Source organism: Phocoena phocoena, chromosome 8 (assembly GCF_963924675.1).
Source record: "Phocoena phocoena chromosome 8, mPhoPho1.1, whole genome shotgun sequence".
Classification (NCBI taxonomy): Eukaryota; Metazoa; Chordata; class Mammalia; order Artiodactyla; family Phocoenidae; genus Phocoena; species Phocoena phocoena.
Window position 1 is genome coordinate 96,056,197 of NC_089226.1, and position 15,961 is coordinate 96,072,157.

Consider the following 15,961-nt stretch of genomic DNA (forward strand, 5'->3'; position numbering starts at 1 on the left):
ACCCGGGAGCCAATGGCCGCTGAGCCTGCGCGTCCGGAGCCTGTGCTCCGCAATGGGAGAGGCCACAACAGTGAGAGGACCGCATACCGCAAAAAAAAAAAAAAAAAAAAAAGAATGAGTTGCCAAAGGTGTCAGGGTTAATGAGCTTGCACATCTTTTAGGTGATGACCAGTCACAGGGAAGTAACACTGTAAGGTTTTCATTCTCAGCATCTCCCATGGGCCTAGGACCACGCCCTTCACCACAGAAAACTTTCAACAAATGGATATGGAACAAACAGATGAGTCAGAATCTTAGAATGATAAAGAAATTTGAAAAGTACACAGATCCCAGGGAGAAGGGAATAAATTAGAATGAACTGATTATTTAAAAGCACAAATTAATTTACTGACACAGTGGAAAGGTAGAGTCAGAATTATACTGGCTAAGGCCCTGTTAAGCATTTGTTGTGTACACCACCTACCACCCAAGAATTAGATTAACGTTTTCCAAAGAGTCAAAGTGAAGAGTCCCTAAACACAGGGCTACAAACTTGGGCTTTGACTAGATTTTCATAGCTTGAAGCAATTGCTCTCTGTTAAGTAAGAGATGAGTAAAGAGGAAATAAATACAGTAGATACCAGTAGCCCAGTGTCAAGACATGCAACACCTGATGATGAGGATTAAAACTTTCAAACTGAATTCTTTAAGTCATTGCACTTACCAGCACCAAAAATAAATGATTAGGATGACCTGAGAAGATTACTCTAACCTACTCAGCTAGCAGACTGCTGCACTTGGTACAAGTCACCCACTTCACTTGATTTCCTCCACCACATTCAGGTAAAATGTCCTACACTAACATGGTACAATATTATTAAAATATGAGTTCCTTCATCAAGCTTTTCTATCTTAAAGAGATAATCGAATCTCTGACCAGCAGATTACAACTACCGGCCATAGAGACAACTGCACTCTGAGAATAAAGGTTAAAAAGACCCAGGAGATAACGCAGCAGTGGGAACCACAGTCACATCAAAGGCAGACAACCTTCAATCTTCAGAACCTTTATGTTCCTGCCTTGTATTTCTGAGCCCTTCATTTGTCTCATCTTGGTTTATTATAAGACAACAGGATTTCACCAGGAGGAATTTGAAATAATACATTTCCTGTATTTGGTGCAAGGGAGAAGGAACATATGCACACAAGAGTCAGTAAACTCAACAAACATTTGGACCAATGGTTTCACATAAATAGTGTGCAGGAGGGGATGAACTAGATTAAATCCTAAGAACTTTAGATAAAGATGAGGTCAGACTCCCATTATAATTCAAGGAACTCTAAGAAAATAACAATTCTAAATTCTAATGTGACATGTCAATCACACTAGTTTAGTTATGAATGAGAGAGGGTAACTTTCCATGGTTACTGGTATCAGAGGCTAGAGACAGTCATGTATCAGGTTACCAGTATGAAACTACAAGAACTAATTCACTTACATGACTCCAAGGCAATGGAGCTTAAAGGCAATGTAATTATTGTGCCTAATGTCCTATTTCAAAAAATATGTAATAAAGGTCCACAGAGCAATTTAAGAATATAATTTACTAAATAAAACTTAACAAATAGTACAGTGATCTGGATTCTAGTCGTGAATCTGATACAATTAATTATCTAATCGTGGCTAAGTCACAAATAGTCCATGTCCCAGTTATGTATTACAATGATGTACTCATGACTGAGTTAAATGTGAAATGTTCTAAGCTCCTTAAAAAAGCAGTACTTTACTTATAAGACAAAGGTATTACATATGAGATGAAGTTAACCACCATGACCAGAGCTAACAATTTCAATTTAAATAGAACTTACCTCCAAAAATATTCAGTGCACTCGATACATGTTCATTAACTCTTAAAAGGCATTATTCAAACATTTCATAACTAAGGAAACAGACGTATTAAATTACTTAATAACTCAAAATCTTACCAACAAGTCTGAGACAGAGTAAGGAACAGAATCAAACTCTCAATGTCCCCCTGCCCCACCCCCCCGGCCCCACACCCAGTCCACTGTTCAAGTCACCTACTTAGCTTAAATTATGTTGTTCTATGTATCAGAAACATAATTAGTTATGGCAGAAACAGAAACTTCTCTCCCAAAGGCTTCAGAATCCACTTAACTAAAATATGTTCAAATTTTAAATGAGAATGGTTCCATGAACAGCAACTATTTATTAAACCCAGAAAAGTATTTCATCTTGTATTATGTTGAGCAATCTGTAAGGAATAGAGACTATGATTTTTAAACACAGAATCAAAAAAGCAAGCCAGGAGCAAAGACCAAAGACTATGACGGGGTCTACCTCTCTCAAAAGGATTAAGAAAAATAGAGGAAAGAGTGAAAGAAAAACAAAACCCAAAATCAAAAGGTAATTCTATGGAATATTTGTACCATGGACAAATGGCATGAAAAATATACCTTCAGGTAAGCATCAGACACATATTAATCCATTTTCCAAATTAGCAAAGGGCTTCCCCGTTAGTGGCCCCTGCTAAGGTATCTCTCGGGGAAGACTTGTTTACTCTCATATATGCTGTTAATCTGATACAGCCTTTTCTGGAGATTATTTAGAAATAAGTAATAAAAGGTTTTTTTTTAAATATTGTAAAAGTTTTTTTATACACTTTGACCAAGAATGGTAGACGGATTATTGCTTTCAACTCTTCATATTCTCTCTGTCATAAAATTATACATTCACACCCTTTGTCATGTAATTTTGCAAGGCTTGGCCACATGGTTTGTTTTGGCTAATGAGACTTGATACCAGCAGAGGCTTAAAACATGTTCTGGTAGTTTGGCTTATTTCTTACACTCTGGTGATAAACCATGATATGACTATGCCCCAGGTAGTTGCTGCCCCTTCATGATAGGCCTCAGAACAAACACATTTAGAGAAGATCTAACCCAACCTACAGCCTGAGGCAGGCCAACCAACCCACAAACTGAAGTAGATTTGCCTGGCCAAGCCCAGCCTAGATGAGGAGGATCCAAACCCAGTGTGAAAATAAACCCTTAGTGTTGTAACTCAATAAAACACTGGTTTGTTATGCAGAACTGTTATGGCAATAGTTGACCAATACACCCAATAATCTCACACCTGAGAATGTATCCTGGGGCAATTAGAGAGAACAGATTCACATATTTAGGGTGAATTTATCATAGCAACATTTATAAACAACAGAAAACTGAAAACATTCTATCATCAAACAACAGTGTGAATAGTTAAATAAGTTATGATCTAGCCAGACTATTAAATATTTAAAACTATTAAAAATTATGTTCTTGGGACTTCCCTGGTGGTCCAGGGGGTTAAGACTCCACGCTCCCAATGCAGGGGGCCCGGGTGCGATCCCTGGTCGGGGAACTAGATCCCACATGCATGCCACAACTAACAGTTTGCATGCCACAACTAAGAGCCCGCATGCCGCAACTAAAAGATCCCACATGCCGCAACGAAGATCCCGCGTGCCACAACTAAGACCCAGTGCAGCAAAAATAAATTACTTAAATTAAATAAAATTGAAGGAAAAAAAAGAACTACGTTCTTAAAGAACACACAAAAATGTATGATAATGTTCATAATATTTAAGTTTAAAAAGTATAAAAAGCAAGATGCACTGTTTAATCTACAAGTAGAGAAAAAGATCAGGTAGATAAAATAATTCTTTTAAGAAGTACAAATGATTTTCTGTGCTAAATATTATTTTATGCTAAATACTATACTTGGAATAAAGTAAATAAGTATGTTCCCTGACTTCTTGAAACAGTCTAGTGAGGAAGACAGATATTAAAAAATAATAATCATATATATATAATTACAAATTGTGATAAACTATTGTGGTAGAAATTGCTAATTATCCCCAGCATTTATTTCCCCCTTCTTACTCAGTACTTGCTCACTGAATTTTATTGGCCCATGGCCACCTGGAATGGACTATACTTCCCAGCATTCCCTGCTCCTACCTGGGGCCATGCGACCAAGTTCTGACCAATGGGATCTAATTGGAAGCGAGGCATGCAACTTCCAGTAAACATCCTTAAAAATAAAGGGCTTGCTTTCCCCCTTCTTACCAGATGGAGCAGCTATTTTCGACGATGATGTGGAAGCTTCATGCTGAGAATGGCAGAGCAAAAGAATAGGAGGAGCCTGGGTTCCTTGGCACTGTGGAACCACTGTCACCAGCCTTATTACACCTACAGAGCTTTCACATGAGACAGATAAAATTCTACCTTGTTTAAGTCATTTTCATTTTGGGTTTTCAGTCATCCACAGCTGAACCTAATCCTAAATGGCACAGCTATGAAGGAAAGATGAAGGGTTCAATGAGAGATTATAATAGAAACTGTTGGTTTTGACAGGAGGAAGGGGTTTCAGGGATAGGTCCTCTGAGGAAGTAACTTTTAAGTTGCAACCTACCTGATGCCTGGCCAGGAGAGCACCAGGTGAAGGGAGGTGGGGTGGCAAACCCCTCAAGGCGGGGGAAATCAAAGATGAAACTACTATGGCCTAAGCCTGAATCTCAGTAGGAATAAGCAACAAACTGGGATGTTAAGATTGCTTCTACAATGAATGAATTAGAATGAAAGCAGAGCACTAAAGCAAGTAAGTGCATTGGCTCCAATATTAGAATATCCATTATGACAAGCAAAAGACCACATATACATGTCAAAAATGAGAGGGGAGGAGTGCAGAATGAGAACAAATGCTATTAAAGAAATTAACAGTTGCTTCTACACTTCAGTACTAGTAGTGTTTAAAATAGTTGGATTCTCTGATTAGAGTGGTTCATAAACCATAAGGAGAATGTCATTAGATTTTTAAATGCTAACCCTCCCTGGAAAAGACAAGAATTTGGTGTTAAAATTTTTTTTTAAATAATTGTTTCTTGTCTATTTCTGATTATAAAAAGGAAACGTATTTATTGTGGAGACTGTGGCAAATATACATAAGACTATAAAGAAAAAATAAACTACCTGTAAATCATCACTTCGCAACAACATTTTATACTGACGCTGTTTTTACACACTTATATGCCTACATGCATATATACACACAACACACAAAAATGGAATTGTAATGCATATGAAGTTGCATGTGCTTTTTCATTTATTTTACCATAAGCGCATTCTTATGTCATTAAAACATTTTTGAAACCATGATTTTTAATGGCTATATAACATATAATTTACTTAGCTAATCAAGTCTGGGTTAAAACTGTCAACCACAAGGACTTCCCTGGTGGTCCAGTGGCTAAGACTCCATGCTCCCAATGCAGGGGGCCCGGGTTCGAGCCCTGGTCAGGGAACTAGATCCCACTAGCCGCAACTAAAGATCCTGCATGCCGCAACTAGGACCTGACGCAGCCAAATATATAAATATACTTTTAACGTTTAGGAAAAAAACCTGTCAACCACAAATTAAAGCCCTGCGGGTCAAGAAGATGACTTCAAAAACTGCCATGGGGAGCTTCTGTTCAGAAATCTCAAATTATAGGTTGAGGCACTGGAACTATCTAACAAGAGTTCACTGAAATGCACTGAGTTTTAGCCATGAAGGATGCTTAGTAAAGACTATATTTTCCGAAACGGAGTGCACCATTTTGTAATTAGTCTTGAGGAAGAAACAGAATAATTATCAAAGACTGAGGTAGCAATAACAAATAAGAACTAATACGTGCCTACTGTGAGAATCGGTGACTATCTGCAATGTTTTATTCTTTAATAAAGCATAATAAGAGAACATATGCTTTTATTATTTCTTTTTTTTTTTTTTTTTTTTTTTTTTTTTTTATTATTTCTATAATTAAGTTTTCAAGTGGATTTGGAACAATGATTATAGAAAAATGCATATAGAAAAAGAACGGAAACAAATATGACAAAGGGTTAATAGCTGTTAGTTCTTGAATATGACATTCTTTGAACTTTTCCATATTTAAATTTTTTCGCACAACCAAAAATTTAATATTAAATTATTAGTCATGCGAGTAAGGTAATTCAGATTTCAGTTATTAAAGTAGAAGGAAAATCAGTAAGTTTTGCCAGAGGCTAAGTAGATCTTTTGAGAAGGAAAAACAAAAAGCTGGGCATACAGCATTGGGAGTTTGTTCTAAAATAAAACTATTTTAAACAAAATTATCAGTGTTTCATGTTGGAATTAGGTCTGAGGAAGGACCAGCTTTTGAATTTTATAGCTGTGCTTCCTTCAAGTACTATCCTACCTAAAAATGAAACATATTCTGTTCTATCAAAAAGGTTGTTTCAACAGTTAAGCAAATACTTTAAAAACTGCCAAGACTGCATTTTAGTTTCTGACACTAGCTTTCTTTACTTTGTATACCTAAGATTTTCCTGATGCTACACGCATTTTTTTAAATTCTAGGTTCTAAAATCCAAACTTAGTTCAGATGACAGAGTTTGCCACTTGATGAAACGTCTTACTAGACATAAATGGTTGCAATGTTCTACTAAGTGAGGTACCTAGCAGAAAAAAAATTAAAGAATAAAAAGTTACAGAAATAAACCAAATCTTTACATCAGTTCTCATAAAAATTTCAAATAAATGTACATTTTTTACAATTGCCCCATTTTCCCCAAATGTAGCCTTAGGTTGTCTTAACTTTGTGACAACATCCCCTATCCCCTACTCCACTAATCAGTTCTCACCTTCTTTCCCTGCTAGAACACGTGAATTTTTCAGCAAAAGTGACTCATTCATTGGCATCTTGTCAAACTAACCCTGAAATTTTAAGGAGGCTCAGTGCTAACAGAATTTTAAAGCTAGAACATTTTCACTAACACACATCATTTTGACTTTAGAGAAATGAATCACTTTCAGAGCCAAATACGTCTAACAAACTCTGTTTATATTTTTCCTTACAAATTGTTCTCCACCATGTTACCTCCTCCCAATTTTAGTTTGGCAATTCCATAATCTAAAATACCTCTTTTTTCTGAAGAAGACAAAATGGGGGAATGCAGAAGCATTAGAATAGGAGAGCGGAGAAAAAGCAATTGTTCACTAAGCTTGGAAAAAGATTCTATTCTGAAACATTTATGATTCGTATCTATTCCACATAGTTCTCAAAATTTATTTCTCCCCTTAGTTAAATGAAAACACAATACAATACATAATATAAACACAATCAGGAATCTCCAGGAATAAATTACTCTCATTGCTATTATTTCACTAAATAAAAGTTTTTAAAAAAACACAAGAATCAATAACTGAGAACTATATAGCTAAAAATCTTCAATAAGATATCACTAGCATGAACTATCAATTGCAAATCACCTCATCATTTTGGTTCACACATTAATCTACTCCAAAACCACCCCTTTTAACCAGAGGGAGAGTGGTAGGGAAGGAACAAGAAAACAAATGCTTTGTCAGATTACCACAGACGTTTACTTATAGCTCTATCAATTGTCACACTCCACCTGGTGGCAGGAGCTGCCTAAATTGGCGAAGTGGAGGTCATTATACAAGAAATTCCAAAGAACACTTTCCAGATGTCCCTGGGAAAAAAAGCAAGATGTTCTTTTTTTGTCCTATATAGAATATATCTAACAAGGCTCCACCAAAGTTTTTTCACATAATAGTAGGTCAATATCTGACAAAGATTAACATAAAGGAATGACAATAATCAGAATGGGAGATCTACACTTAGAGCAATCTACTTACAACCACTCCACGTTAAGTTCAATGTCATCTCAAGCCTTTAAAACAGGTAACAAGGCACATCCAGCAACTCTAAGATTCTCTATCACATACTCCCACTAACTTTCTCTGCCCCTATCCTCTATGGGTAAACTACAGAGTTTAATTAACACAGTTAACAGCAGCCTGCCACCCTGCTTTTAGATATTTGCCAGTAACATATACCCATGGGGTACTCTAGAGACTGATTTCAACCAAAAATAAAAATAGATAAACAGATCTCAAACAAAATTAAAACTGAGTCTGGCTGCCCACACTTATTTTCACACATGAGGAAAAATAGCAGTTCTCCTAGAAGCCTCGAGCAGACATATCTTTAGAACACAATGTTAAAAATATGCCCCCCCCTCCTTTTTCCCCTACCTGTTTCTCACTCAAAGCTGTGATTTTGGCTTGAAGTTCATGAAGCTGTTTCTTTAAATCAGCATTCTGATTGGAAAGAAAAAATATCTGTGAGGAAGATATTTCATTTGTTAACAGAAGAGTAGCAAGATGACTTTATGCAAACTGTATTACAAATGATGAAGCAATCTTAAGCATTTAGCCAATCATATTTGTCATGCATTAAACTGTAGTCATATTACCACCACCCAGTGCATAGATCCTAAATGTAGGTTGCTAACACTAGAACAGGGGTGAGCTCCTTTGCAATTGCAAGAAGTTTTCTATTTCAGCGTTTTGTACTGTAATACTACTCCTTTCTACTAAAATAGTTATTCTTCATAAGAAGTAACAGTTGACAGAAAACCTAAAGCTCCACTAATCAGTTGTAAGTATGAACACACTGCATGCTTAACGGCATTATCAGTAAAAAAAAAAAAAAAAAAAGGTTTTTCTCTGCTTGCCCTCTCCCTTATTTAGTAGAGTACATTTGTTATTTTAGCCTAGATTTGAAAAGCTGTCAGTGCTGCAACTGCCTTAAACACTACATCATTCAAATTAACATACTGACTACCAGGGCAACTTCTCAGTTCTAAAATGTTAGGAATCAGAAAAGAATACTATTTTAAATGAGATACACTGAGCGTGCTTGTCTTTTACTCACATGAGAGAAAAATCCAAAATTAAAGTTTTCAAAAGCTTAATGTAACAGGATCGCTAGCAGATTGAACACCACCCCAATGAGAGACTACTTTTCCTTCGCCCTTTCACATGCAATTCTTTCAATTCATCCTGCCTGGTCTTCTGACAGGGTCGGGGCATACATCCTCCCCTTCACGTTTACTCCATGTGGTCTTTTTTGTGACAGCATGTGATATAAGACCTCTCTAATGAGATCACCCACAAGACTGTCCAGCAACTTACTGCCCCCTCAGATTCTTCACATTAAGACTGCTCTGTTACATGACTGCCAGCTATATCAGAAATGCTGAAGTTTTCTAACAATATTTCAGCTGCTGATAACATAGGTTACCATATTAAATATAAAAGAATCTATTCATCTAAGGTCTACTGACTCTTGGTTCCCTACACCTAATTTAAATTATAATATATATTAAAAAAAATTAAAATGGAGAAGCTTCTCAAAGAAGTTGGACTGTCAAAGAGGAGTTAAGTGGATATCACTGCCAGCTCTCAGAATCAATGGTTTGTGTTAAAAACACAATAGTTAAGCCACTGGGGGCTAACTTTGCAGAAATGAATATCATTTCCCACTTCCAAAAATCAATCTGCCTCAGTACCATTCTTTAATCCAAGAAGCTTTTTTACTTAACTTTACAATGAGGCATGTATGGTATGTTTAACAAGCTAAAAAAAAAAAAATGTGTGTGTACATATACAAATATACATATACACACACACACCCCCCACCATCAATGGGTCTAGGTAGGTGTTCTGTGAACAGATTATGAGTAAACAAATGCAAGGGAGAAATCCTGAGAATGTCTGAATAAATACTCTCCATACTTATGACCCACTGTCTAATTGCCGCAAAAGAGACACTGCCTGAAGAATAAATATACTAATTAAAGACAAGATAAATTTTTAGGAAGATTTCTCTTCAGGGATAGAAAATAAAATGCCTGAGCCAAAAACCCCTGAGACTTTAAAGAAAAGGTAACACCTGATGAATTACTATATAAGGTTCTTTAAAACCCTCTCTAAGGGCTCTTTCAAAAATGAAATTTTTAAAAATGCTTTTAAAAAATTATTCTAAAATTCTATTCTGAACATGGTGAGATTAAGTACTTAAATGTTCTATGCTATAAACTACGAGAAAATAAAAATGGTTCTGGGCCATATTCAATAATTCTGAGATTACAGAAAGCCTTGCAAACTCTGATTTTGAGTAAGTGGGCTTGTGGAAATGAAATTTAAGCTATATGAAGAGTATTAACTCTCAATTCTTTTTCCCAAAATATTCAAAGCAATTAACATAAAATACAAGCAAAATAACAGTAACAAAGATGAAATGATAGCTATATTATAATAGAATGACTGGAGCTTTCTTAATTCTTATAACATGAAGACCAATGTACTAAAAAAAATTGCTGTTACAGATGAGATAATTTCTAAAACCTAAGTATTGCCTGTATTTTAATATTTTATGGTCACTTTATTTTAAATTATTTTTATTTAAAAATTAAATGAATAAAAGTAGTATTTTACCTGTGGATCCTGCTTCATTTGAGCAACCAGTTTCTGATAATAAAAAGAGAAAAAGAGCCATCAGTCTTACATATAAACTCACTATGACTAATCAGGCTCAGCCCCCAAAATCTAGAGTTTTCAGCCCACACAAAAAAATAAGCAATACCACAATCAGAACAGACCAAAAGCTTTTGTGATCCATATAAAAAGTTAATGAAACACTCCTCTTAATAATAAAAAAAAAAATTCAAACTATCGCTTTATATTTGAAACGAAGAGCTTCCCGCCTTTAAACAAATCTGGAGACGGGCTGGGGGAGGGGAGCTTTTAAAAGACAATTTAAATAAGCTGAATGCTCCAAAAGCCAAACATCCCTTTAAAAGGTTGTCATTGTCTAGAGTCCCAAGTAAGTCCTGGAAAGAAGGTGCTCCCATACAAAAACAGGCCTGCTTGTATACAGCAAACAGATTTGGCGAGTCTGTGGGTTTGGTTCACAGAAGGAGCCTAGTGTCAGATGTGACTCTGCCACTGTCCTCTCTGTGGGGGGAGGGGGGATGTACTCAGTGGAGCAGTGATGCTCAGTATTTGAGAGTAAGGAAGCGAAGGAAAAGTAATGCAAAATTTTACCTACCTGGGTTCCTGTGGGAAGGAGAGTATTACCAGAATACTGAATGAGAAAGACCTTTACTAGGGAACACGTAAGTCCAAAAAATGAAAAACAAAGAAAAATGGATGTCAACTGACCTAACCCAACTTCCAAAAGCATCACTGCCCAAAGGTAACAATAACCAGGGACGGAAGAATTTGAAGCATAAAGGAATGTCAGAAGGCTGAGTCCTAAAAGTATCTAGGAATAAGCTGTTCTCCAAGTGAATTTTTCACATAGCTGAAAAATCTGTCCCTCTCTTTGGGTGACAAGACACTTTTAAAGTTTTTAGTCATAGGGACTTCCCTGGTAGTCCAGTGGTTAAGAATCTGCCTTCCAATGCAGGGGACATGGGTTCAATCCCTGGTCGGGGAACTAAGATCCCACAAGCTGCGGGGCAACTAAGCCTGCACACCGCACTATTGAACCCGCGCACTCTGGAGCCCACACGCCACAACTAGAGAAGCCCGCATGCCGCGATGAAGAACCCACACGCCACAACGAAGACCCAGCACAGTCATAAATAAATAAATAATAGTTTTTAGTCATAAAATAAAACCTTTCTAAAATATATTATATACTTATCTGCCTTATTAAATAGAAAAAAAGCAGCATTTAATGACCCTTAGAGGCATGATTACCTCAATATACTATTCTGCAAACAATACAAAAAGGTCCTTACAATAAAGGCCCCAAACTGCTGTGTCCTAAAGAGTTCTTGTGCCTGCATTTGAGTTTTTCAGTCTACTCCTTAATGCCAAGCAGTCAGCTAGCAAATCTTGCTACTATTACTATGCCTCCCTCTAAGAGCCCCTGAACCCCAATTCCAATTTGCTACTTCTGAGCTGCTTTGTGATACACTCAGTGAAGTAATTCTAAGATGAGTGAATAGCCTAAGAAATCCCCCTTGAGTAAAATGTATAATCTTGTGTGACTTCTAACATTTATTCTAGCTTGTCAAAAACCTTACTTCAGGTGCTAAGGTATACATTTTGGATAGCTGAGATTGCCAACCATGTGACCTCCAAATACACAAGGTATATGTTACTATAGTCTACTTCATATATGACAGTGGTAACTCTTCTATATCCTGGTCTTAATCTACAAAATAGTAATAACACACATTCCAAGAACTCAAGGAAATAGAAACATAAGGTTTTATACATATACATTTTTACTAATGCAGCCTAAAAGGCTAGCCACATTCTTCAATGAAAAAAGTCCTTCATTTTCCTTTCTGCTTTTGCCACCAGGAAGTGGAGTACTATACTAAAGTTGCCTTTTTAAAGCTGAAAAAGGTTTTCCTCCACGACACTGAAATTTAAAAACTGATAACCAAAGTAAGTCTCTGCCTCTGGAGGAAATAAATAAGCCAACTTTTCTACCTATAATCAAGCAAGCTGCATTTCAGACCATTAGAGGCAGGACAGAACAAGCTGGGCAACTTAACTAGACCATCCAAATCCCTAGTGACTTTAAGTGACGTTGTGTGTTATCAAAGTGAAGTTACTTTCTATTGTAAGAACGCAGCAATTTTTCATGAGAATATAGTTTAAGCCAAGGGCTGGCACACTACAGCCCACAGGCACCCTGCCTTCGTAAATAAAGTTTTACTGGGACACAGTCACACCCATCCATTTATACACTGTCTATGGCTGCCCTGTGTGTACAGCAGCAGAGCAGAGTTGTTGTGACAGAGACCATAAATGATGCCCATAGTATAAAATACTTTACCCTCCGGCCCTTTGCAAAAAGTCTGCTAACCTCTGCTTTATACTATTCTCTGTTCCATGTAGAGTAAAAATACTCCAAAAGTTTAAAAAATCTGCATAAGAATAATCAAAAAGGCAATTTCCCAAAAAAGATGAGATGCCCATCACAGGCCATTATTATGTAAACATTCATTCAATAACAACCACGTGTACGTCACTACTTTTTAAATCATCTCGGTCCATAAAGAACAAAAGTATACTTCTACCACAGCAACACCAGGTAGTTTCAGGACATACCTTCTATACAGTAAGCTCATTTTCAGCCCTAGTTTCCCTAAGTGGAAATGATGAAGGGGTGGCTTCTGCCCCAGTATTTAGTCAAATGTACAATCTGACTTTGGCCTCAGCCTAATAGCCAGTGCTTACTTTGATGTCATTTCTGGCATCCCTGAACTTGTCATGATCAGTGATCATGTAGGTTATCATGTATCCAATCAGAATAACAGCATCAGATTTACAAGCAAGGCATGTCACTTGGATTTACTGTTAAAACTTTTTTTTTTTTTGGCCACACCGCGCAGCATGCGGGATCTTAGTTCCCTGACCAGGGATCAAACCCGTGTCCCCTGCAGTGGAAACGTGGAGTCTTAGCCACTGGACCACCCAGGAAGTCCCTACTATTAATACTTAAACTTTTTTTAATAGGAAAGGGTTCTAAATATAACTGGAGTGAAATATCTTACATACTTTATACGTTAAAAGACTATCAACCAACACTGATAAACATAAATAAATGTTTACCATACAAACAAAATGCTATATAATAATTAAGGATGAATATAAAAGCTATTAATTTTATGCTAAAAAAACAGTTAAATATACAGGAAAATAATGTGAATATTGAGAGTGATAACTTTAGGAAGAATATTATATCCCTTTTGAGTCAATAAATGTAATTTTAAATTTTAAATTAGATTTTTAAACAATAAACATTAAATTTTTTCATAATTATAATTTTTATAAAATTGGTATGCTTGAATTAAAAATATGAAACAAAAGTAATATTTAAGAACTCTAATTTTTAATAATTTAGTTCAATTTAGATCATGAGTCTTCCAAGAAAAGTCTTATTTTGACTTGTTCACGTCTTGTGAGGATGAACTAAAAGCAGAATATTAACTTTGCCATCTCAAAATTTCTTAAGAGGAGGAGTATGTCCCCAAATCACATATGAGTAAAAACTTCAGTATACATGGTAGTCAATTTAAATATCTCTTGTTATTTAATATATGCAAGTTAACACAGGGAACTATACTCAGTATCCTATGATAAACCATAATGAAAGAGAATACGAAAAAGAATGGGTATATATATATATATATATATATATATATATATATGCATAACTGAATCACTTTGATGTACAGCAGAAATTAACACAACATTGTAAATCAACTATACTTCAATAAAGTAAATTTTGAAAAATAAACAAATAAAATATGCAAGTTAAGTCACACGAGCAAAGTCCCTCAGATGAACCAAAAAACAGATAAAAAAGAGAGGTTTTTTTTTAACACCTTCGTTATATGGAAAAGAATATTTTTAGTTCTTTTGTCTGGAAGAGAAGTCAGGAATATTTTATTAAAGTTCTCAAAAATATTACCAATGAGTTTGTTGAGTAGTAATAAAAGGCAAATAACATGACTCTTGGACAAGTGACTGAAAAACGATTAAAAGCTCTACTAAAAATCAGAGACAGCCTGTTTACTAATTTAGCCATTACTAATAACATGATGTGGGAGAAGCCATGAATGAAACATACCTGGTGAACCTGAATTTCCACTTTAAGAGCCTCCTGTAGAGTCTGCAACTCCATCCTCTACCTTCTCCACTTTTTCTTATGTCTGCTAATTCTATAGTTTCTTCAGCCTCTGTTTAAAATAACAAACTCCTCTTCTTACTGCAGCTGTAGAGATCATAAAATGTTTTGGATCATTATGTTGGGTATAAAGGAAATATACGTTAGATAAAATAAATTACATTAGTCGAAATATTTCGTCGACTAAACACAGGGCAAAAAATTTCCCCAAACAGATTTCTTTCCAAAATGAGTAGTTTTTTTCTGAATTGGCACCAAAAATTTCTGGGTTTTATTCTCTGAGCATTCCTCTAGAAAACACTTCAAATAAGTAAGAAATGGGAAAAAAAATGTGCTTAATCTGGTCATGAAAACAGCTAAGCACTTACTAGGCGCTCAGCACCACGCTAGATACTACTTTCTGAGGATACAGAGCTGAACAAGACCTCTTCTGTCCTGGATGCGTTGGGAGTCTAGAGGGGGAGAGGACAACCATCCAGGACATGCTGTTCTTAGAAAGAGACACATAACAACATGATCATACATTTTTAACCATCACACAGAGTGAACTGGAGAGTTCAGGATCTCTCAGAGGTTAAAGAAGGCCAGAGCACTCTCACAATTTGGATGGCCTCTCACTCTATTTAAAAAATAAAGCAACTCAAAACAGGGGCAATTCTGGTATAATTTAAAGGTTTACATTTAACAAATTAATACTTAACACAAACACACTGCAATGAACTCTGCTTTCCACAAAGTTATGACAGGGATGTTAAAAAATAAACCTATCGTGCACAACAAATGATGTGGGTCTAGCAACAGAACAGACTTTTCCAGCTATACAATGAACACCATCTTCTTTTCAAGCCTGCCGGTGCATCTCTTTGGCTGCACGTATAAATGCAGGTGGAGACAATGTCAAAAGTCTAGATTTGCGAATGTGAACCTTCCTATTCTGCTCTGCTCATCACTACTGCAATTTAAATTAACTCAATGGCTAATTTCTCTTTTCATGTTTTTCTTTTTTCTTGAACGTGGCCTTAGACATGATTTTAGGTACTGTCCCTGGAGCAAAAGTTTACTTGAATAAATTTAAACTTTACTTCTTTCTCCTTTCTTCCTTGTATCTATAAAACTTGTAGTTAGAGCAGCTTTTCAGCATTCTTACAAACTGAGGAAGGGAACAATCAGGAAGTTAGAAGAACTGTTACTCCTTATGCCAATTCAATGAGATTCATAATCTTTATACTTTCTAAAAATTATTTATCTATGGATAAAGTCCTAAGTTTTCTTAAAAATTCTTTAAAACCTGATTTAACAGAGTTATAGTGAAATCATTAACTTCAGGCTGTCATCGTGTGAATATTAATCTTCATTATATTTGTCTAATCTCACTA

At 35.9% G+C, this 15,961-nt stretch overlaps 1 protein-coding gene across 5 annotated transcripts in view; it reads right to left on the reverse strand.

The window, feature by feature from the left end:
- Positions 1 to 14,582, reverse strand: part of PHF21A (PHD finger protein 21A) — a 153,116-nt gene extending 138,534 nt beyond the window's left edge. For all 5 annotated transcript variants that reach the window (XM_065881956.1, XM_065881960.1, XM_065881959.1 and 2 more), the window contains exons 1-3: positions 14,529 to 14,582; positions 10,367 to 10,399; positions 8,120 to 8,185 (exon numbers count right to left, since the gene is read on the reverse strand). In XM_065881956.1, coding sequence (XP_065738028.1) covers positions 8,120 to 8,185; positions 10,367 to 10,399; positions 14,529 to 14,582 — 153 coding nt within the window. The remainder of the gene's footprint in view (positions 1 to 8,119; positions 8,186 to 10,366; positions 10,400 to 14,528) is intronic.
- Between the last annotated feature and the right edge of the window lie 1,379 nt (positions 14,583 to 15,961).